This window comes from Temnothorax longispinosus, chromosome 7, assembly GCF_030848805.1.
Source record: "Temnothorax longispinosus isolate EJ_2023e chromosome 7, Tlon_JGU_v1, whole genome shotgun sequence".
Classification (NCBI taxonomy): Eukaryota; Metazoa; Arthropoda; class Insecta; order Hymenoptera; family Formicidae; genus Temnothorax; species Temnothorax longispinosus.
This window is the reverse complement of record NC_092364.1, coordinates 6,649,508-6,672,530: the sequence shown is the minus strand read 5'-3', so window position 1 is coordinate 6,672,530 and position 23,023 is coordinate 6,649,508. Positions and strand designations below refer to the sequence as shown.

The following is a 23,023-nucleotide window of genomic DNA, read 5'->3' as shown; positions in this document are numbered from 1 at the left end:
GTGATAATTCCCACGTTAGTCTAGCATGCTGTTAGACAAATTTTATTTGTTAATAAAAAAAGAGGAGTGTGAGACATATTTAAGTGTCTCGTCCAAAAAGATGGACGATGTTGCGCGCGTTTTATGCAAGTACTTCAACCTGATCTAAATGGATTGTATCTGATCGATGACGTTCTCCGTTTCGATCGCGGTACGCATTTTTACTGTCGTTCGCTTAACCCACTTCGGCGAATCGTAACGCTCGCGATCACATAATAACGTGCATTATAGTAGAAATATCCACACATTCATGCACGCATGCATCCACGCACGTTCACACACGCGCATCCGCATGTGTGTCGTAACGTCGCTCGGTATATGTACTGCGGGTTAGAACATTTAGCGAGTACATTAAGGAAATTGCGTGGACTCTTTGCACCGCGCCCTCTGCCACAGACCGCCTCTCACACTCGCTCGTATTAAGCACACACGAAGGAAGCGTTAGCGACTGCAGGAGGTGGTCTTTTCCGAAGCATGCAGTGTCTCTCAAAACCTTTGAAAGTCTAAAGTACAATGAAGAAACTATAAAAGGATCCGTGCGATGCCTTTTCGTTTTTTTTTCTTTTTTCATTAAAAAGTGAACATTTATACATGGCTCTGAGTGGATTAGTGAATAGCTTTCGTCGGATTCGTGCTTTTTAAATCAAAATATCGAGGGAATAATTTCAGAGTTAGAAAAAAAACAATAGAAAATATAAAAAATAAAGACAATAAATTGAAGAAATAGATAATAGAATCTCTTACTTTTATCATATCTAGATCTTGCCCTTACTTTCATTATTTGAACACTGGCTTTCCGTTACTTATGCGAATACTTCTATCATCGCTGGTTCCACTTGAGAGGCTCTGCCCTGGGCCGCGAGGAAACCGTGCGTTCGCACCCTTCGGCGCATCAGTGTAAGTAAGGTGGCGCGGATAGAAAAAGAGAGAAGGAGCACGCTCTCGGATGCTGTAACACCGAGTGTGGATACCGAGCGCACGCGTGAGGGCGAAATGAAGGGAGATAACGGGCAGGAGGGGCACAGAGAGAGAAGATAGAGGGCCAATGGGGCGGAGAAGAGAGCCGTGGATCCGAGGGTGGAAATGGGCTGCTCTACCAGACCCCGGGTGAGACAAGTAGGGTCAAGTGAACTAAAGCGAAACTACCGGGACGGGGGTGTTAAGGGGACAATATACCGCTCTCGCGCTGGGAGAGGGGGAGGGGGGGGGGTGAGTCGAAGATGGGTTTAATCTATTACCGGGCGACTCGGGCCAAGTGGCTTCTTGTTACACGCTCGTTTGGACGAGACAGACTCTCTCTAAACCGATCCGATGGAAAACCTGGCAGTTCTAACGCGGACGAAGGTAGATTTGACGTCCCGAAGGTTTTGTTACGTCGGATGAGAGAAATGCATGTTTCCACGAAGTTCTTACGAAAGCATACGGTTTATTTATTACAAGCTTGTAAAAGATAGCCTGCTCGATGACCCAGTACGATAAATTAACGTAATTTAACTTATTAATTCTTCGCTTCTCTTCAGCGTGTTCATGAATTTATCTTCTTTTTATTCATAACTTGTAAATATGCATGTATTCCAGAATGGTTCGAAATTTTATTGCTAAAATTTTTAAAATATATTATTAAAATAATATACATGCATGTGTAAAAAATCAATGATGACATTTTGCGTTCGTTCAATGGTGAAGTTTGTTTTCGCATTCATTCATGGTACGTTGATTTAATTTTCGACTCGCCGGAAAGGCAGATGTCTTTAATATCTTTATTATTTCGCCTCCTTCCTTTTCTGATTGACGAATTATTCTCACCAGGATTCGTAAGCGGAGCGCGACGTCACTGCTCCTATACGGGACACGTTATTTCCGGAAAAGGTCAACGAAGCCGGAAATCAAAGGGCCGCAAGGTGCTCGACGTAGCGGGACGTTATTAATTTATTTTTCTCGGCTCGCCGAACGCAGCTGCTTTTACGACTTCGCTTTCACGAGAGAGAATGATTTGTAATTATACAATATTCCTCAGAATTAAAATATTATTTAGATATAATGTTTTTATTATTTAACTTGTTACTTAATATAATATTACTTAAGTGTATTCTTTCACGAGATTTTATCATAATCTTATATCTTCAGCAAAAGTATTTTGCTGTTTTTTTAAAACTATTTAACATTTTTTAAATAAATATAGAAGTTTTACAATCAAATTTAGGAACAAGCCGATCAGGACTGGATCTTGGTTGCCTAATATAATAATATTTCTGTGTGTATTTAATATTACTTTTTTCTATATATAGAGACTTTTATTTTATGTTAGTTCTAATTGCACGATATTGTTCTTACATGTTTTCCCTAATAAAGGGCATTTTCATGTTGTAATATATAAATTGCAGTATTTTTGTATTAAGCAAATATTTGTCGTCAGATGACAGCTCTATTATGTGCCCAAATTAGTAATTTTTAATTTTTTTTCGGTTTTCATGTAAAGTCAACAAATGTCCTTTACATTTTTGTGCGTACTTTAATCGTGTAAATTTAAAAGAATTTGGCAATTCTGTAAAGCCAATTCAAAGATATCGTTTTTTTTTTAAGTGTCGGTAATTACTGCCACTATATAAGCTTCCCTTAACCGATTATTGTAAAAAATATCACTTCAGCCAAGATTCGAACTTGAAACCGCGCTTAATCCGTGACGGGTGTCTTACCAAATTCGACCACTGAGGCATGTGGTGATATTTATCGCAATAATCAGTGTTTTTTAAGTCCGACAAATAATCGGCGCGCGTTTTATTTGGTTGGAAATATGTGTATTAAATACACACAGAAATATTATTATAACCAAAATCCAGTCCTGACCGTAAACAGCTTGTTCTTTAATTTAATTGTAATATTTCGCTCCTGTTTTACTTATTATATTAAGTTTCGTTTCAAAAATAACACGTAAAAATATAAAAAATGCAATTGTTTGTACGTGATGTAGCAAGCTAATAACAGTATCTACTCCGTCATACTGAATTATTTCATCAAATTAGAGAGAAGTGGTTTTCCTATTAATATAGATAAACGTATTTCCTATCGATTGATACGTTTTCCTTATCACAGATATAGAAGCCGATTTCGGATGTATAACTGTAGCATCGAAATCTGAATTCCTCAAAATTATACCAACCCCCTTCCTTCTTTCCCCATCTAATACCCTTTCAATACCAAATTTAAATTAGCTTTCTTGCATCTATATATCTAGCTGCATTTACAAATTCTTCTAAAAAAAATTGTGTCAGTTATACACATTCCTCGCTGTTAGCAAATATACTTAACTGCTACGAAAATTATAACAAGCGTATAAATAATGTTCCATTCAATGTTCCATTCAATCTTAGTGACACGCGGATTGGATTTGGCGTATAAGATTTGCCAGGATTCATCGCGGAACCTCCGTTTCGAGGGCGCACCGCGGGCGAGTTTGTCGCGCGAAGCGCGTGTAACGACGGATTCGTTTCGATTCTCACATTATATCACCGGCGCACGTCCCCAGAGATAAGTAACAGGCCGAGGGAATTCGCCTGGGAGTTATGGGAACGGCACGACAAACAGCAAACCCAAGAGTATCCGATGTACGCGCTAGCATATTGCGCCGGGGAAGCCCGTGGGGTCTTCCGTGTTAGGAGTCGAGGTCGAGCGAAAGAAAAAGAGAGAGGGACAAACCGTCGCGGGCAGCGGGAGGTGGATCCGCTCGTAGGGTAGGTTCGAGCGTGCATGCAAGCGACGTTACCGCGGCCCATTGTGCTCGCAATTGTTGCCCATAATCATGCGTCGCACTTGACACGCGCTCCAACGACGACACCCGTCGATGAGAGTCAACAACAGGCATTTCAGCATCTTTCACGATTAAATCCCGTTCGCGCTTTATTACACGTGTATATAGCGAAATCAAATTCTTGAACTATGTCGGAATTTTAGAAACGGTTTTTCAAAGGATAAAGATGTAAAAAAGGTCCAGTGGCAAATTCTTAATTTTGGTGCTTTGTCTGGATATTTGTCTACCTAACTATAATACGTGGTTAATTATATGTTTAACTATGTGAAAATTTCTTACACAGTTTTCCAGATCAAGTGTTCAATTTCTGACCATTTTATTTTTAATTGACCAGATTCAGAAATTATTAACGTTGATATTTAAAAAAAAACAAAGGATATATAAAAGGATATAAAATGAATGAATAAAGGTGTACGTGCTGGTAATGTATTACAAATTTAAATAAATAATGTGACAAACGTTTCAACCTGTAATAAGGTCATCTTCAGTGCGATATAACAAAAACCGTCGCTTACAAACTGAAATCGATGAAATATCGGAATTATAAAAGTTCACAAGTCATGTACGTAGTATACCAAATTGTCTGGATTAAATCTTTTTGTATAGAGTCTCTTGATATGCCATTAAGATTCTAATTCAGAAGTATATGAGCTCTCAATTTGACGTACCTATTTAGTAAATAGCAAGTATTTGCATCGAATATTTTACATTTTAGTTACGAAAATATCGATTGCAAAAAGAAATGTGTCAGTGAAATCACGATCCAATGTAAACTATGCTCGCTAAAAACGGTAAAACCGAATCAATCCCTCCGATGCTGCATGGCATTATTTTACTTTTTCTCCATAGAGCAACTGCAGGATGCTGTAACACTAACGACAACGCGAGAGGCAGGAGCTTGAGAAATCGGCGGTATCTCTCGCAAGACTCTACATCCGCATCAGATGTTTACTTTCTGCAAACTATATAGACTACAGGCGTGCAGGACTACAAGGGGCGAAATCAGTGAATCGCTGTAATCATCGGGTACATCGCATGCCGCGCGCACGTTTCCGCACGGCGAAATAGCCGACGCGGGAAGGCCCGGCCGCGCGCGCGCGCGCGTTTCAGGGACTAGAGACTCCTGAAACAAACCAACCCCCGGAATTCCCCCGGGAAATCAGCGAGGCATGAGACTTCGCCGGGTCTCTCGGTAGGTAGGTGGAAAGCCGGCGGCGCACATCGACCGAGCGTGCACGTGTGCCCGAAACACGCGTGCCAGCTTTTACGAGCGTTGACAGTGCTCCGTAGCGCACCCTCGTTGTTGCTGCTGCCGAACAGCCGCTGCCAAAGCCAGAGAGGAGCCGAAGGTAAAACCTGCCCTTGCCCGCTAAATTCTCGTCCTCCAAGCGAATCGAGCGAAGATTTGCACTTCGCGAAGAGAGTCGCACGCGATGAAGACCATTTGGAAATATCTCTCTTTCGTGGAGTAAGTGCATGGAGTTACTTCAAATGCATGAACTCTTTTTTTTTATGTGAGAGAAACATATATATAAAGATTTTATTAAATTTGTTCTAATGAAGTAAAGTCGAAACGTTAATTGCGGTTAATTCTTTTGTTTAACAAACTTGTCTTATCTTTAAACTAACATGATTTTTGTGCTCGTAAATTGACCGTTTGACTTTTTTACATAGCTTTATTTTTATCATGCAAATGATTTTTCTTTTTATAAAGGAAATAAAATCATTTGTTTGATAAAAGCTAAGCTTTTATAAAAAACATTTTGACATGTAAGTTATACTATTTTTGACGCGTAAAACTAAATCATATATTAATATAATTAAATCATATTTTTTTAACTGTAAAATTAGCTAATAATAATAATATCCAGGATTTCTTAATTTTATTAAATTAATTAAATGTTACGAATTTTTGCTGTAGATTATAAATCCTTTTCATTCTAATGTCTATCAAAAAAATTAAATATTTTAACATTCTGCAATCAACGTGTTAGTGCAAGGAACAACGTGTCATGCAGTGCATCGCATGTAACACCGCAATATCGATGCAGTGTTAAAAGGTTGGTGTGTTTGTTTGTTGTTGAGATACGAAGTGTACGCGCCGATCATAGGAATAGTACAGAACGAAGTAAATACACTCTTGTAGGGATAAAAACGGTCGGCTATCGTTCTGTTTGCATCATCATCCTTTGATTTATCCGGTGGTCACGTAGTGGACGCGCTGTGTGCCGATAGAATCCGAGGATAACGATTATTATCGGTTCCTTGCACGCGCCGTTATTTGCTGAGATTAGTCGTAACAGGCTTATACGTGATTCGGACTTCCCAATTTCGATAATTGCATACAAACGCGTTGAAAAACGCATTTGTTTCTAAATTTTGTTACAAATTTAATTATATTAATTCTACAATAATTCTTATATAAGTATAAAGAATATTTACAAAGTATATAAGCTTATGTATTAATATATATATTTCAGAAAATGTAGAAAACGAGAGAGAGAGAGAGAGAGAGAGAGAGAGAGAGAGAGAAAGGCATTTATAAAATTTATAAAATAGTAATACTTTTCATTATATCTATTTCAAATCAGTTTAAGTGCATTAATCATGCTCATATAAAGAGGATTGCTTTTAAACCCTTAATCCCTTACATTTCATTATTTAATTAAAAATCTAATTTGCATTTCCAATTGTGTTCTGACTGAACAAATTGACGATCGAATTGACCGATCGAAACTGTATTTATTACGTTCGTATTAATTACGTTTACGCTCGAATCCGAAAATGATAAAAAGAAAGAGTCACCGCGAAGCTATCGTGCCGTTTCATCGAGGGCGTCGCGTCGCACGGAAATCATTTGGACCTCCACCTGTTACCGTTGCGGTGCGTGCTGAAAACCTGTAGGGATGAGCTTCTCTGAGTGCTATCGATCGTGCGGGATCAATGGATACAATTATCCGGTCACGTGTCGGGCTAACGGCGAACAAGTAGCCAGAGAGGAAGAGAATGGAGCCGGAGAGCGCATCCTAGCTCTCGTCGGCGTCGGTCCTTCGGCGTCCGCGACATTGATAAATGTCGCACGCGTGACGCACATTCTGTCGCCGGTCGCGTCTCGTGGATTATTTGAAAAAAATTGTTCACCGCACAGAAAAAAAAGAAGTGTTAAATCAAAACTTATATTCTTGTATACAATCAAGAATCTATAATCTTCTTATAAGAATTTCAACTTTTTATTTCAACTTTTTTTCTTGATTAAACTATAAATAAATACCTTCATTTAAACAAGTTTTCTTTGTTTAACGCAATTTATATCTCAATTCAAGATTATAAATTCTTATTGCTTATGTACAAGAATATAAGTCTTGTTTTAACACTTTTTTTTCTGTGCGATCCTTTCTCTAAGAGACAGAGCAAGTATTCTCTTGGAAATAAAATTGGTGTCCATTAATAGACAGAGCATATTTATTCACTTTACCGTGAATCGGATAACGAATTAGAAAGGAGCTGTACAATTCTGTTCATAAAGAAACAAAGAGAACGCAAAAGCGTAAAATGTTCCAACAGGGAAAACCGAGAGGAGAGACAATGCTGATTTTTCCAAAAGTGAGCCTGAGAGAATACTTTAGCGGCATTAAGCCGTTAAGCGCACTTTTGTTTTTTTAACGTCCGACATGACTTTTATCGTTAAGAATTCTAACAATTAAGCAACAATATAATTTGCTCTTGCAACAATGATTTGAGATTGCTGATTCTGATTACCGCGTTATAACGGTAAATCGTAATAATTACGGGAGCGAACTGAGAAAATTCTCCCGCGGGATACCGCAGCCTGATAAAATCCAGATCGTTCCCTCCGTTCTCGAGGGATGTGGGCTCTCACGATCGGCGACCTAGTGCCGAATCTCTATCGACGAGCATGGAAAAGGACCGAATCGGACGGAGATTCGAATTTAATAATGAAACTTTGCTCTCGCGGTGGGGTAGATCGTAATCGATGATCCGCGGAAGTCGCGATTCAATTACGCCAAATCTTCTCACGAATAGAATGGAAGGTACAAAATTGGATATAGACGTCAATATTTCATTTATAACACTTATATTCGACATGTTGAATTGTTTCAACTGCTATAACAAAATTAATTACAAAGTTAATTCAGTTAGTTGGAAAGCGCACTGATCTTCAATCTCAAGTTTGTATTTCTTTAATTTTTATGCAGTAATAATATCAATCGATAATAATATCTTTAATTAAACGATTATATCTTTTAATTTGTAACAGGGCGCGCGCAATGTTATTCCACATTATAGGTAATCTAATATACGGTACATAGAATGATATGAAAGATTAAAGTACCTGAAAAATAATTTGAAAAGCAGCTATGGTAATAGGAGAAAAAAATTTACCAATTGGATATATAGACGTCAATATTTGATTTATAACGTTTAAATTCGACATGTTGAATTGTTTTATTAATTGCTATAACAAAATTAATTATAAAGTTAATTGGAAAGTTTATTGATCTTCAATCTCAAGATTTCTTTAATTCTTATGCAGTAATAATATCAATCGATAATATTTTTAATTAAACGATTATATCTTTTAGGTAATTTGTAACATGGCGCGCGCAAATGTCATCCCACATTACATAATCTATATCTATACGGTGCATAGAATGATATAAAAGATTAGAGTATCTAAAATAATTTGAAAAGGGGCAGCTAACAGGAGAAAAAATTTTCAGCAACATTATCTTTTTAAATTAGAATCAAAGCCATACGGTCCAAGCTTAGATCTTTGACAGCCTTATATTAATTTTCATGTGTGTGTGTGTGTGTATATATTTTTTTTTTCCAACTTATTTAACTGCGCGCCGATTATTTGTCGGACTTGAAACACAGCCATCGTTGGAACATTAATACCCGTCTCTCCCCCCGGAATTAAATCAACTCGATTTAATTATCTAAAATTTCCCTCGTTCCGTGAAGGGTGTCGTACCAATTCGACTACCGAGGCATGTGGTAATGCATGTAGTAATATTTATCGCGATAACCGGTTAATAATAGTTTTCTTTATTTAATTTTCTTTATTTAATTTATCTTTATACAATTATCCTTTTACATCAAAATATCCGCATCTTCAACGGCAATAAAAACATTTCAATGCACGCCTTGAAAAATATTCTCCTAATATATATTCCGCGTATGTACGCTGGTAATATTTTTTTATACGCTTCATTATAATTGGGGGTTCGCGTGCGTTTATATACAGGCGTAACGATTTCGCTGGCGTTCATGCCTCGGCAGGTTGGGTAATCAAGCGTAATGCTTTCGGGCTTCGAACGTATACGCTCTATTTGCACCACGCATCATAGCTACGGTAATAACGTCCCATGAGGACCTAATGTCGAGTCCGTGCTCGATTCGAGCCATAATACGAAGCGTGCGTGCGTGTGCACCATCGTGTGTCACCCCGCGCTATGTCGTGACGCGCTACAGATTTTTCTTAACCGTAAACCTCAAGGAGACGATCAACATACTTTCGTGAAGCGGTCTCATGATTTTAAATTTGAATAAACAGCCTTCATCCTAGCGCGAGACCATTTTTTCCGAGAGATTTTGAATGAATTCAACGAGTTATACTCTCATGTACGAATTCATTAACCAACTTTTCGTTGAAGATTAGAACGTTTTTTTTCACAGAATTTAATTAGATATATCTATTATTTTGCAAGGTTTTTTTTAATTTAAATTTTGTGTCCCTTAAAATTCTATTATAATAAAAGCCTGTCTGAAATTACTGAAAAATAAAATTTCATTATCTAACAATAAGTTTAAAGCTTGTTTGCATTTTATAATATGTGCAGATAAACATAAAAATAATTTTGGAGACTAATCGTTAATATTCGTATGAAAAAGAATCTCATATGTAAAGAGCGAATTCTTGTATGATTTATTTTTCCTTATTAATCGAAATCTAAATTAGTACGCCAGATAAAAGTCTGTAAACACTCGTTATCCGTAATTATGGAAGATGTATAATAGTAATTACCACACAGCATTCACACAAACGCCTGTTACGTGAGTTGAAATATTTTTGCAATTTATAAGCTTTTAGCTTTTCGCGTTATATGCGGAATGTCATTGTTGCATGTATCGGGACACACGTGCGCTGTAAATCATACATTACGATCAATTAAAATAATTACAGGTAAGTAGCTTTCGTGCAGCTCATATCGGATCAATCTACACGTAACGTCGCTTTTTAACTTGTTGCATAAATATAAGATAGGACATGCGAGGATCGTGTTGTACTACTTGCGAAAGCCTCTCGATACAATATGGATACTTCCGAGATTAACGATAAGCATAACGAACGAGAATCGTAGTAGAAAAATTGTACTTGTTAAATAATCGCATAAGTTTTGATAGTTTTAACTAACTTTTAACTTTTAACTAAACGGTTAAAGTTTAACAATGCCAGCGGTTGCCAGCTTGACAACCTTTAATAACTATTTATTTTAAAAATACACTAGCTATTTCTTTTAATTTGCACACTTTTTTAAGTTTTATTTAACCTTTTTATGAATTGATAGAGTTTATTAGCACAAGGGTTTTGCAATCGACGCAATGTCAAATCGATGTTGGCTTTGGGAGTTCAGGCTACATGGTCCATCATATGGACTTCACATGAACCTTTAACCTTTGATCGCATATAAAGTTGGGACTAATTAACCAAATCTTAATTAAAGAATTATATATTAAATAGGGGTAGAACTAAAGAATATAACAGAATTAGAAATAGCCCGATATCTCATAATTTGAGAAAGTTACAGCAACCAAGATATCAAATCCGTACATACGCACGGACACATTTTATAAACATGTGATTTTTCGACGTTTTAGAACATTTCCGAACACATTGGCATAGAAAACTGCAAAAAAATTTTTCACAAAAACAAAGCTTCCTCTATGAGAAAGCAAAAATATTATAACAACATTATAACAACAAAAAATTAATATATTACCATACATTATTTCTAAGTCCAAATTACAAGGAATTTTGAACTGTTGCATTGAACTGAAATAAATGTCGGAGTAACATTTGAAAAATATTCGTTTGTATAATATTTTTCAAATGTGTATGTAATATTATTAAAATACCCGCAAATTGCCGCTACTCAGGTGATAGTGTGCACCGCGGAAAAATGGGATATATTATAACGAGAAAGGGTGGCGAGAAAACTTTCACGTCATTAGTCGATTGATTATTATTGATGAGATTCACTTATTGCACAACGAGAGAGGTCCTGTCCTAGAGGCACTGGTAGCAAGAACGATACGAAACATCGAAACTACTAAAAAAGATGTGCGTCTTGTCGGCCACATTATATACCCAATTATCAAGATACTGCAGCGTTTTTACGCATTAAACCGGAAACGGTACTGTTTTATTTCGACAACAATTTTCGTCCTGTAGCTTTGGAACAGCAATATCGGCGTCATAAAAAAAAGCATTAAAACGTTTCCAGGTGATGAATAAGATTGTCTACATGAAAACCATGGAACAAACACGCCGGCGTGTTCCATGGTCTTTTCGTAGACAATCTCAATTGTTGTCGAATTTGTTTATATATTTAAGTCGGCGCGGCCGAGCAAAGCGCGTTTTAGCCTGCGCGCGGTTAATTAGTGCGGTGTCATCTCGGTGCATGCGGCCACCACACTATATCTGACTTTATAATTATTTTCAATTTTGTTAATAATTAAGCTAATTTTATTTTTTAATGGGTAAGTTGTTAGTAACTAATTAGTATACATACGCAAGAGTTATGTTTTCATGTTAAGATATACATCTGTCACTCTGCTACGCTAAGAATAATTTCAATAGAGACTACATTTTGTATTTATTTATGATTACGAGTTAATTCCTTGTAAATACTATGATTAAAACAAATTTTATCTAGCACTTTAAACTTGTGATTAATGACATAAACATAATCTATTGACCATAATTTTAAGTTGTAGAATAGCATACGAATTGTGAAATTATAAGCTCATGTAAAATACTGCAAAAGTTGCATTCGTAATTCGATCTAATTATTTTACAAAGTGTTGGAAGTTTCTTGATTGCAACAGTACGAAGCTAGTCTTGTGTTTGTTTTTTTTGTCGGAAAAATTGTTTAAAAGGGCACTCATTGCACTCATTGTTAGTTAGATGACACGACACAAACTGGCAGGCAGCGCGCTATTTCTCGTTTCGTAACTAATTGGAACACTGTCAGTGCATGCAATAATTAGTGCCAAGCGTACGATTACGATTTGGCAGGTCGGCTCAATTATTTAATTTATTAATTAATTATTCGTAATGATATCGCGATGTCTATTTCACGAATCAGATTTGTACGCGACACTTTTATTAAACGCGAAAGATAATAGACGGAAATTACAAAATATATACCTAATTAAAATGCTTCCGTGCAATTGTTAAATCTTTACGCGTATTTTAATTAAAATATATCTAGTATTGCGTACTTATTTTTTTGACCTTTCAACTATAACTCGCGGATTAATTTAAAATTCTGAGCTCGAAGTTACCGTCAAATAAGAGTCCACAGAATGCATGCGGTGCATATTGCACGTATAATATTTAATTGAAAAGTAGAGAATATATTCGATGAAAAATTATTGCACAAAGGATTATAAGAGTTTATTGATCACAAAAATTCCAACCTTGTGTTTGTTTCTCCGTCCAATAAGTGGTCATAGATCAAAAGTACGTTGCAATCAGTCGGGCGCGGCGTCACGACAATATTATTACTTATAATTAAATAATCACGTAAGGTTGGATAGTTTTAATTATCGTCTGCTTATAGATATTATCTTGCAATATGTTGATATTGCACGATTCTTCGAACGAATTTTAATTACCGTGATGCAGTCTCACAATCAGTATCAACGCTCCTGAGCGGATGAATTACATTCTATTTCTTAAACTTGTAGATATTAGACTGACTGATTTAGGGCTTTCCGCGCAGCGAGCCGGATTTAATCACTCCGTACGGGATCCGTTCTTCGCGATGGAACAAAGGCGGCATTTGAGTTCGGCATTCGGGCGAACATGCTCGTCCATCTGTAAAAGTCAGCGGCGTCTCCCCGTGCAAAACGGAGCTTCCTAGATTCTAATCAGGGGCTGCGTGTACCTATTAGGGACATTCATTGTGCGTGGGTGTACCGTGAATACGACAGGGGTAAGTCTCCCCCTCGGGATAGCCCCCATCGAAAAGCCAGGGATCTGACTTCGCTCTCTTTCTTTTTGTGTTTCTCCCTCTCTCTCTCTCTCTCTCTCTCTCTCTCTCTCTCTCTCTCCACGGAACCGTCACTTGTCACGTATGATTATGTGCGCGATTCCCTTATTTTTAATCTACATACAAACACTATCACACACACGACGCATGCGACCAGCACGGGGTGTACATGTTCTATACAAATATACACATATAATATAGTTTGCTGACTAGCGATACAACCGAAAAAAAAAACAATGATTTCTTATAAGAATAAGTGCGGAAGAGAGAGAGAACAGAAGTTAGTTTTATCCTAAATTAATTGCAGTCAAAAATTTAGGATTGTAATTAGCCAACGCGGAAAGAATGTTAATTTCGGTTAATTTAATTTAATTTTGTTTTTCTAATTTTAAATCAAAAGACTTTATAATTGCTAAATTAATGTAAAAGACATTAAAGAATAAAGTCTTATATTTAATGTATGCAAATGGCGTTCAGTTTTTGTTAATGAAACTTTTAGATGTATAAATAAAGATCACGTTATTAAGTTTTAATTGTAGCAAAAGAGAGTTAAAAAATAATTATGATGAATAATGAGCGCACTAACTTAATAGTTTTATTCACATTTATATCTTTTAACATCTTATATCTGTACATTTTATAGTGTGTGTTACTAAAATATTTCATAATTTAATCTTATAATTTCTAATGAAAAGGCGTAACTACTTTTATCGTTCTCTTTTATCTCTTTTCCTCACGCAAACATACACACCCCTTCAGGTAGCAGCGCGACATGCTGGACTCACCGTCGGGGTTAACGAGCATCAACGAGCATCGAGGATCGCCCTGCGTAAAAACATATATACAGCGCGACGTCCTCGTGCAGGCTTCCAGAAGTTATCGGGCTACTTCCGAGGCAGCGCTACCGCGGCGCGCCGGCCCAGCTATCTTTCAATGATCGCGCATCTGTCGTGCATTTTGGTGAATCACTCCGTTCCGTGGAGCGCCCGGACGGGCGTTGCTCCATATTATGGCTTCCACGGTCCGCGGGTGTTCCGGGATATTGCGTTCCCGATATAGACCAGCCAACTGACTGGCCGGGTCAGCTGCGGAAGCGGTGGCTCGTGCCACCGGCGCGCAGCGAAACCATAAGGCCCGCAATTATGGGGTTTGCGGTCGGCCCCGCGATGATTTGTCGGCCTTCTTCCTCGGTAATTAACGGGATGACTTTCAACGGCGGCGCCCGCCGGCGACGCCGCGCCGAGAATCTTCCCGCGTGATTTTTTCGCTGTGTCTGCCGTCCACGTGAAGCCTAGGATCTACCTAGCCGATTTCCCATACGTTATATACGTCGGCGAATTCTAACGAGTTAATTGGACGGATTTGATATGAATTATTGAATAAAGTTTCTATTTTTGGATACAATATATAGACTTGTTAATAAACTCTTGAAATTTTCTTTTAAGGAGTCTATCAAGGATCTTGTTATCTCTAAAATTTGCTATCTCTGATATTTTTCCAGAAAACACATTGTTACATTTTATGTAACTTATTCTGTGTAATTAATGATATTTAAATTTAACCTAAAAATATTTTTAGAAAGTTTTTACTATATATTTATATATTTAAGGGTTTATTTAATTTAAAAAATCTTTTAATTTTTATTAGTGTTATTTCGCAATTTTCCTGCCATTTTAGATATATATTCTCTATGATAGATAGGTAGATAATATAGATATATATCCTTGCATATATTCTCTATACAATCAAACTTATTTCCCGTTTTACTGACAACATACAGCTTTCATTTACGTCCAAAGCATCACCGTGCGTGTTATAAATATATGAAATTATAGCGAGACGTTATTGTAATGGCCACTTCCCACCAGGGAAATTAATTTAATTGATGTTATCGAATGTTATTGAAACGTTTTTTAAAATAAACGTTTATTAAACGAATTTAACTGCACGTCAATTGTACACGAGCGTATATGTATCGTTTGTATAAAAAATTTATGTTTTATTCGACTGTTATATAAATCGGTAAAGCGCCTCTACCGCGCCCGCGGCGGAAAGGGACGTTATGAAATTTTATTCCCGCTGGCCGGCTCGAATATTATTTAGCGCGTCGCTTTTGCTGTTGTGTTTACCAAAGCTCTCCATTCTGCGACCGCAGAGAGAGAGAAAGAAAGAGAGAAAGTGGAGAGAAAGAGAAAAGCCTGTGCCTCCGCAATCGATATATGAAGCACCGCGGCACTCCCCGGAGAGAATCGCGATATGTATTTTCAGAAAGCGCTTGTACGCTCCTCGAGCACTGCACCCTCACCAGTTCGCGGAGCTTCTGTTTGCACGCGGTACCTTTCATCCGTGGCTGTTTACCGTTTGATCTTATTATTTCATTCGTCTAAATTTAAACACTTCACCCTTACGATACCCGTGGTTTGTTTTCCCGTCTCGCCGCCGCGAGACGACGTGGAACCGGATTGGAGGGGGCTCGCGCCGTTCACCCTCCGAGGAGTTCTTGGCGGTGACGAATATGGGCAAACTTAGCCCGAAACTATAACTTTCTTCCGCCGAATGTAAAAATATTTAAATTAAAAATAAATTATCTAGATCTATAGGCATTTTTTAAAATTAAAGCTTTGCAAAAAATGTTACCTGTAATTTAAAGAGAAGAAGAACTGATGTATATGATAAATAGGTATAAAATAAAAGCAAAAGTTTAAAAATTTAATCGGAGACGAGAAACATAGTAGCTGTTTCCCGAACAATAGGGCAGATAATCGTTTTATGCAAACAAGGTAAAATTATATATTGTAATGAAAAATATGAGGAAAAACTCGTAAGTGCTAAAAATCCGTAATACGTGATTTTCGCATGACGAAAACCACAAAGGATGCAAGGTAGATCAAGACTGTCACACACCCTCGAAAGCGAGCCGGTGAGTTTAACCGCGTTACAGGCTGGTATAAGCCAAACCAAACATTGACATGTTCAATCATAGCGATCTCTCATAGTCAGCTAGAGCGATGACGGAGGAAAAGGAGAAGGTGGAGGAGAAGGAGGAAGAGGGGGGAAAGGAATGAGGGAGGCATGAACAAGCACATAGGATATGTAAGGCCAGATAGAGATAGAGAAAAAGAGAGGGAGAAAGAGAGAGAGAGAGAGAGAGAGAGAGAGAGAGAGAGAGAGAGAGAACCGCATCGTACACCATCTGGCCTCTGACGGGGGGTTGGCACTAAGGGGTAGAAATTGAAATGAAAACAGGGCGCTACCCCAAAACCGTGCCGCGTCTTTGCTATGGTTGTCAATGAGGGCTATTAGGGGACGATATGTTTTTCTTCTTCACAGATTTCCTCTGTGACGCGTTGACTTCCACCTAGACCCGATGACAGGAGCGATGATTGCTCGTCCATGACGAGCAGACGAGACCGGGAAAGAGCGCGATGATTATTATTCATTCTCGTCTCACTATGTAATTGACAAACGCAAATAGAACGTCGAAAATAGTATAAAGTATTATTCGCTATTGTTCAATTCAAATAATGCTCTAAATTACATAGTTATAAAGTATATAAGTATAAAAACATCTTCGAGCTTTGTGTTTGAAATATTATCCATTAATTTATGTCTCATCTTATTAAATTAAAAAATAATTCAAAAGTTTACGTTTTGAAATTAAAATGTTTTAAATTTTTATTTTTACTTTGTACAAAATGACACAAAATTCTTACTTATTGTATCATGTCAGTATTTTTATTAATAATGCAGAAATACATTCGTCATGTTAATTTTCAAAATATAGCCACTCATAAATCATCGTGTTTACCTAATATCGATTGTACGTCGATCTTTCTAACATGATCTGATAGTTTTTAATACGAATTTATGGATAACGACGTTGAACTCCATGATAAGTCTACGCGGTGATCGTAAATGATGTACGCAGAGTTCGTTTATTGCTTTAATTGAGGTATGCGGGCAGTGCTCGAATTCTGAATATCTGCGGGTTATTTTCATCATATTGTTATGCATCGATTGACGGGTATAACGATACGCATCTCGTCTGCGAACTGTATAGAAATTATAAATTATCTGACGAAAATTACGAAATTAATGTTCATTGTGTATGCATGTAAATTGGCCAGAATATTAAATGTCATTATGTATTAATGTCGAAAAAATATAAATTTCGTATATTTAATGTAATCATATAACATTTGTACATATCATTGTAATGTTATAAAAATGCAAAAATTTTTAAAAATTTTATTTGTGATATTTCAGTTGGAACATTTAGTTACAAAATCTGAGATTTAATAAATCTAAAGTTTTACCCATTATCGACATTCATTATCATAATTGTAGTATTTATATTTCGTATTTTATTACAATATACTGAAACTGTACATTCATTATATATATATTTGGCTTCATATATATCATATTTATACATTATGTTCGAACACCCTGGGAATATCGTAAATCGAGGAGCTGCGTTTATGCATTTTCGATCAAGGCGAAAAAAGTGCGAATAATACACGTTACACGTGGTAACGATGTTCTGAATAGTGCTCGAGCTGCCTCGACGAGCACTTGGCGTAAGAGTATTGAGAAGGTCACGTGTCGACTCGTGCATATACCGGATGTCATGGTTTTGTCGTATTTAACGCCTCCTCTATGGTCTATTCACTTCGCGGTAAAAGCATGGGCGGTTCCTTTTCCGCCTAAATAATAATCAACAACGTTTTCAAAGTGCAGAGGCCCATGCCATGAGAAACGAACGTATGCGATAACGCTGGTGAATAATTGACGCCGGACAACAATTGAAACAATGTTCGTTTTGATATAAAAAAATTATTATACATACCCCCCTTAAGAAGAAATCTGAGAAAAGAAAAGAGAAAAAGAGAAAACAAATTAATAAAACTAATTATCTGTGTAATTTTAATAAAAGTCAGGAAAATTTTCAGAAATTAAGATGTTTATAAAAAATATAAGTAATAAATTATTTAAAAATGTTAAACAGGTCATCCTCTTGGTAGTTCTATGTGTTAATAGATATGCTCAATCTCAGAAAAATTTAACTAAAAATTAACTAAATTTTACAGTTCTTGCATTTATTTTAATTAATTGTAATTTTTTGTACATACACATATCCTTATAAATGGCGTGTTAAAAATCGATGTCTCTTCATTTTTAAACGATAATTTTTTAATAGGAGAAATATGTTACGATGTGGCCGTGCGATAGCCGGCACTCCTTCACGTTGACACACTCGCCGTTACCGGCTTATTTCACTTACGCGGATAAGCGGACATTTTCACGGACGATTACGTGACGAGAGCATGGGAACTGGGCTACGGAATGCTTCGATTTAGTGCCGCCATAAATCTACGCGTGATTTGCAATGCGTGCCACGGACGATCGTGTGGGATCTCTCTCTTTCTCTCTCTCTCTCTGGGTGAGCGTAGGAGTGCCGCGTCAAGTATTGTTCCGGGCGCAACTATTTCGTCTACAATAGCCCGTTTGACAAAACCGCGAAGCAATGACCGTGATTGATCACGGTTTTGATACGGCATCGTTTACGAATGATCACTGTCGATTACGCGCGAGATAAACCGTCAGGAATTGTTATGCTCGATGCTTTTTTAAGTGTAATCTACATTTCAAAAAAATATATATTTTCCGATAAATGAGAAAAAAGAAAATGCATTAAGTCAGGAGAAGCCACGATGAGTTTACAAATTTTTGGATTTTTTTGCTAAAAGTTGATTTTAAAAAGATTTGATTTTTCTATAACGCCAGATTCTAGTGTAATTATGTAATTATTTTTAACAATATAGATTCTGCTATGGTCTACTTTTTTTCTGCGTTCGTGACTCTCATTAATGCGTTCGACAAGTTACCGTTTCACGTTTTAATGATATATCGTTCCCTAATGATTTTCTGATCTTCCACAATGTTATCGTGGACATCATCCACTTACGCATCGCCGGGAAGGGAGGGGGCAATGGGGTTGCCGAAGAAAGTCGACTATGGGGGACTAGAGACGCAGAGATAGATAGATAGATAGATAGATAGACAGATAGACAGATAGCTATAGATCGAGAAGAGAAACGGTGCGAGCGTACAATTATCCTAATGGAGCCGTGAACACCAGCACGCATTATCGATTCGACGTAAGCACTTTTATACTGACTCTCTACGTAACTCAAGCTACAGTATATAACTTGGCGCGACACGAAGCGACTTTTTTTCGTTGTATACGTGAATTCGTAATTCACGCGTTTCAATGAGCTTTTTTGTTGCGACCACTTCAAATACGTTATTTTTCAACGGCCTCTTTAATTTTAACTTTCGTTACTTTAATTTTCAAATTATATTTATTTATATTCTTGATCTATTTTTTATTTGTTTCTGCCCAAAGAAGTCTTTCTTCGTTTTTTTTTGTTATTCCTCAAACGCAGGGACAAATTTTATGATAGAAAAGAGACATATTCGAGACAACAGACATATTCGAAACGAAATGATACAAATCATACGTTTTTAATCAGAAAGTTCTTTTCTTTTCCTCCCCTCCCACAGAGAAGGTCCCTCGTTCGAGCAAACTATAAAGTCTGCCGCGAAGCCATCTAAACGATTATTCCCAATTAACGGGCGGCCCACGAAAATCGGCAACAAACCCAGCGGGAAGGCGATCCTCGTACATCGGCGCACACGAGAGACGTCGGAATGAACAATCCACTCGTCAGTACGTGCCACGTGCTCGCACGTGCCAGGAACGTGCCGCGACAACTGGTGCCCCGCTCGCGCGTCGCGCCATGTGCCTCCGATGAATATGTACCACCCTGTACGCCGGAGGGGGTGACACGCGCGTGTTGCTTCGCAGGATGAAGGATTACACCGTGAGCGGTGACTGTGTTGTGTTACTTTTTCTCTATCTTCATACAAAGAACGGAGTTCGCCTCTCTTCAATCTCGCGACGATTCCTCCTCTTAACAAAAATGACCGGGCAGCGATGCTCCTCAAATTACAAACCATCGGAAATAAAGCGTCCTTTCTGCAATGCATTTGTATTTTTATGGGTATGTCTCAAGTAAAAACGCGTTACGATCGCCCGCATTCCGAGCGAGTATTATGTTTTCAAGTGGACGACGGCTTTATCGACAATAAAGCTCTCGAGATGTAACTTCTAATCGACAATACTATCCCGTGACCAACTGTCGACACTTATATAGATCGAAGTTGAACGTGTTCTGGATAACATATGGGACAGAGTCGAATGTGTCTCGCACTGTGTATTTCGTGACCCTTTTCGCGACAGACTACTTCAAGGATTGATACCATCATTTCGGGCTTTCTCGTTTGCAAATTGACACACTTTTAGCTTTCCCCTACATAGTTTATCTTCCACCCAATTTTCAACGTCCAATTTTATTTTTTTTCCCAGTAAAGAACTGTCTTCGGTATTTAAGTGGAAGCGATATAATTTTAGTTAGATTCAAATTTTGACGCAAGATAGATACTTGTATTTATTTCTAACGAGACAAAAGCGTAAGACACTTGGCGCCAGCTCAATCTTTTAGCATTTATAGCGTTAAGGTTTAACAATAAATTAAAATAACAGTTCAATACCTAGTTTAAATTTTTTAAAGATGCTCCTAAGAAATACTTATCGTAGAAAATAACATAAAAGTGTCAAATAAAAAAAAAGCACTCACATTCTTCCTTGATAGTAAAACGGCTTGGCGTTTTGACCCTCCGTTCTAAAACAAAAGAAAAGAAAATGTAAACAAATTGAAGGGCTAAATTAAAAATAGTTTCCCCTATCAATATGCAACCAAGTTTAAAAAAAAAAAGAAAAACGGACGGTGCCACAATGTAGTTGTTACTTTAACAATAAAATAATAGCAATAACAAAATTTTGGATTTAATTAAATTTGCTAACAAGCTCTTGCAGATCAATTTAAGTTAAAATTATTTTATGCTTGTTAATTGAAGTATCTCTTTGCTTCTTGTCGCACGGATTACATAAAAAAATACTCTATAAAATCCTCAAAAAAATCAGTTTACCGTTACTATTCTGGGATTGCCAGAGATCTGAGTGCGCGTCGACACTGAATGCGAACACAGTTTGCGTATCTCGGGGTTGTAGGCGCCATAACTTTTTTTATAGAACATTGTGTGCGTCACTAACATTTTAACTTGCCTGCACTTTTCTCATGGCAGGGCAATACATAATTTACTCGCCGCTATTACGAGCGAGTTCTAACATATTTCGTGCGACGTGATATTGCGATTCACCACTCTTTTAAACGCGAATTATTAGATTACTTATATACGCATGATAATCCTTATCATATCATGGTTCGTATCATGCGTATAAAAATATTTTGCCAAGTGATTTTCACGCATGCGAATTAATCATATTGTGCTTTATACGATAATTATATTTTTTCGTATGTATATTGTGTAATTTACGGATCGATTCTGATTAATTGCAAATAGCGAATAAATATTTGATCGTTAAAAAAATATTTGAGAAATCGGACAAAATAACGATATTGCGAAATAAAATATTCCGCTGAAAAATTACACAAGATTTTTCTTTGCTAATAATTATTATAACATTATTGTAACAAATTCTGACAAATACATTAATTTGGATTTTTCAATGAAACAAGAGAACAGTAATTTGCATATAAATTGCAGTAAAAATAATATTTTAAAATGGATTTTCCATATTACAAATAATTTCTATTTTATATTAAAAATTTATATCGGTTTAATTATATAATGATTTTTAATGACCTTTATATACCTTCTATAGTATCCTGTTTTATTTATGATTTTTATGTATATCAATAATATATTCTGTTATCTGATCTATTATCAATTTATAAATCTAAAACTTCACGCGCGAGTTTAAAGTCGTCTGATATCAATTCTCAAAAAGTACCGCCGATAATCACATTCTTGTTAATCAGGCTCGCAATATGTCATAGATGGAAAGATCCGTATAAAAGTATTCATGCATTTAAGCTCTACTTCCTCAGTTCTCTTTTTCAGTTTCTTTGTTGTCTGTGCATATTGTAAGATCACGTTTATTGACCATTAAAAACATAGTTTCTGCAGATTTCAAGTGTGTTCGCCGCTTCGATCAAACTTCAAAACGAGCGATTAACAAGAACAATTAATTGGATTATTGATGTAAGTATGTAAAACTTATTGTTCCAATAAATAACTGTGTTTTAAGGCCGACAAATAATTATAATCTGCGCGCAATTTGAGTGGAAAAAAAGTATAAAAACACACACACACAAATTTTATTAGGCTATAATGAACCAATTGAATCGAAGATGACATCTCTAGTTACTTATTGTTGAAAATCACTTACCACTTGAAGTTTCACTTATTATTAATAATAATTAATATTTTGATGTCAGATTGCCATCGAATTAAAAAAAAATGTAAAAGTAATTCGTTGATTCTTTGTAAATCCGTAACGTCACATTTTCTTTCTTTTCCGCAAATTTCGTGTAAGCACACTCGACATCAAATTGTAAAAAATAAAGAAAATATACCTAAGATGAAATTAATGAGAGTTCTCTGCGTAGAAGAGTTTTCTCTCGGAGAGATAATTTAAGAGTTAAGCACAAAGCTATAGTTTCTTTTTAGAAAGTTTTTGTTTCTTGCGGGTATATATACAGGAAAACATTGGAAAAATAGAAGTTTTAACTTTCACACTTTTGTAGCAAAGATATCTAAATTAATCTAGAATTTTTTTTAAACATAATGTATAATGTATTATCTATCAAAATCTATTATAATACTTTCAAATCATTCTATATATCAACCGATCAAGATTTATTCATGCATTATAAATTAATCA

General features: G+C 36.6%; 1 protein-coding gene across 2 annotated transcripts in view; it reads right to left on the bottom strand.

The window, feature by feature from the left end:
- Lim3 (Lim3 homeobox protein) overlaps window positions 1-23,023 on the bottom strand; it is a 56,612-nt gene that overhangs the window by 19,175 nt on the left and 14,414 nt on the right. The window contains exon 2 of one of the 2 annotated variants that reach the window (XM_071782535.1): window positions 20,853-20,897. The exons of the other annotated variant lie outside the window; for it this stretch is intronic. Coding sequence (XP_071638636.1) covers window positions 20,853-20,897 — 45 coding nt within the window. The remainder of the gene's footprint in view (window positions 1-20,852; window positions 20,898-23,023) is intronic. 2 annotated transcript variants of the gene reach the window in all.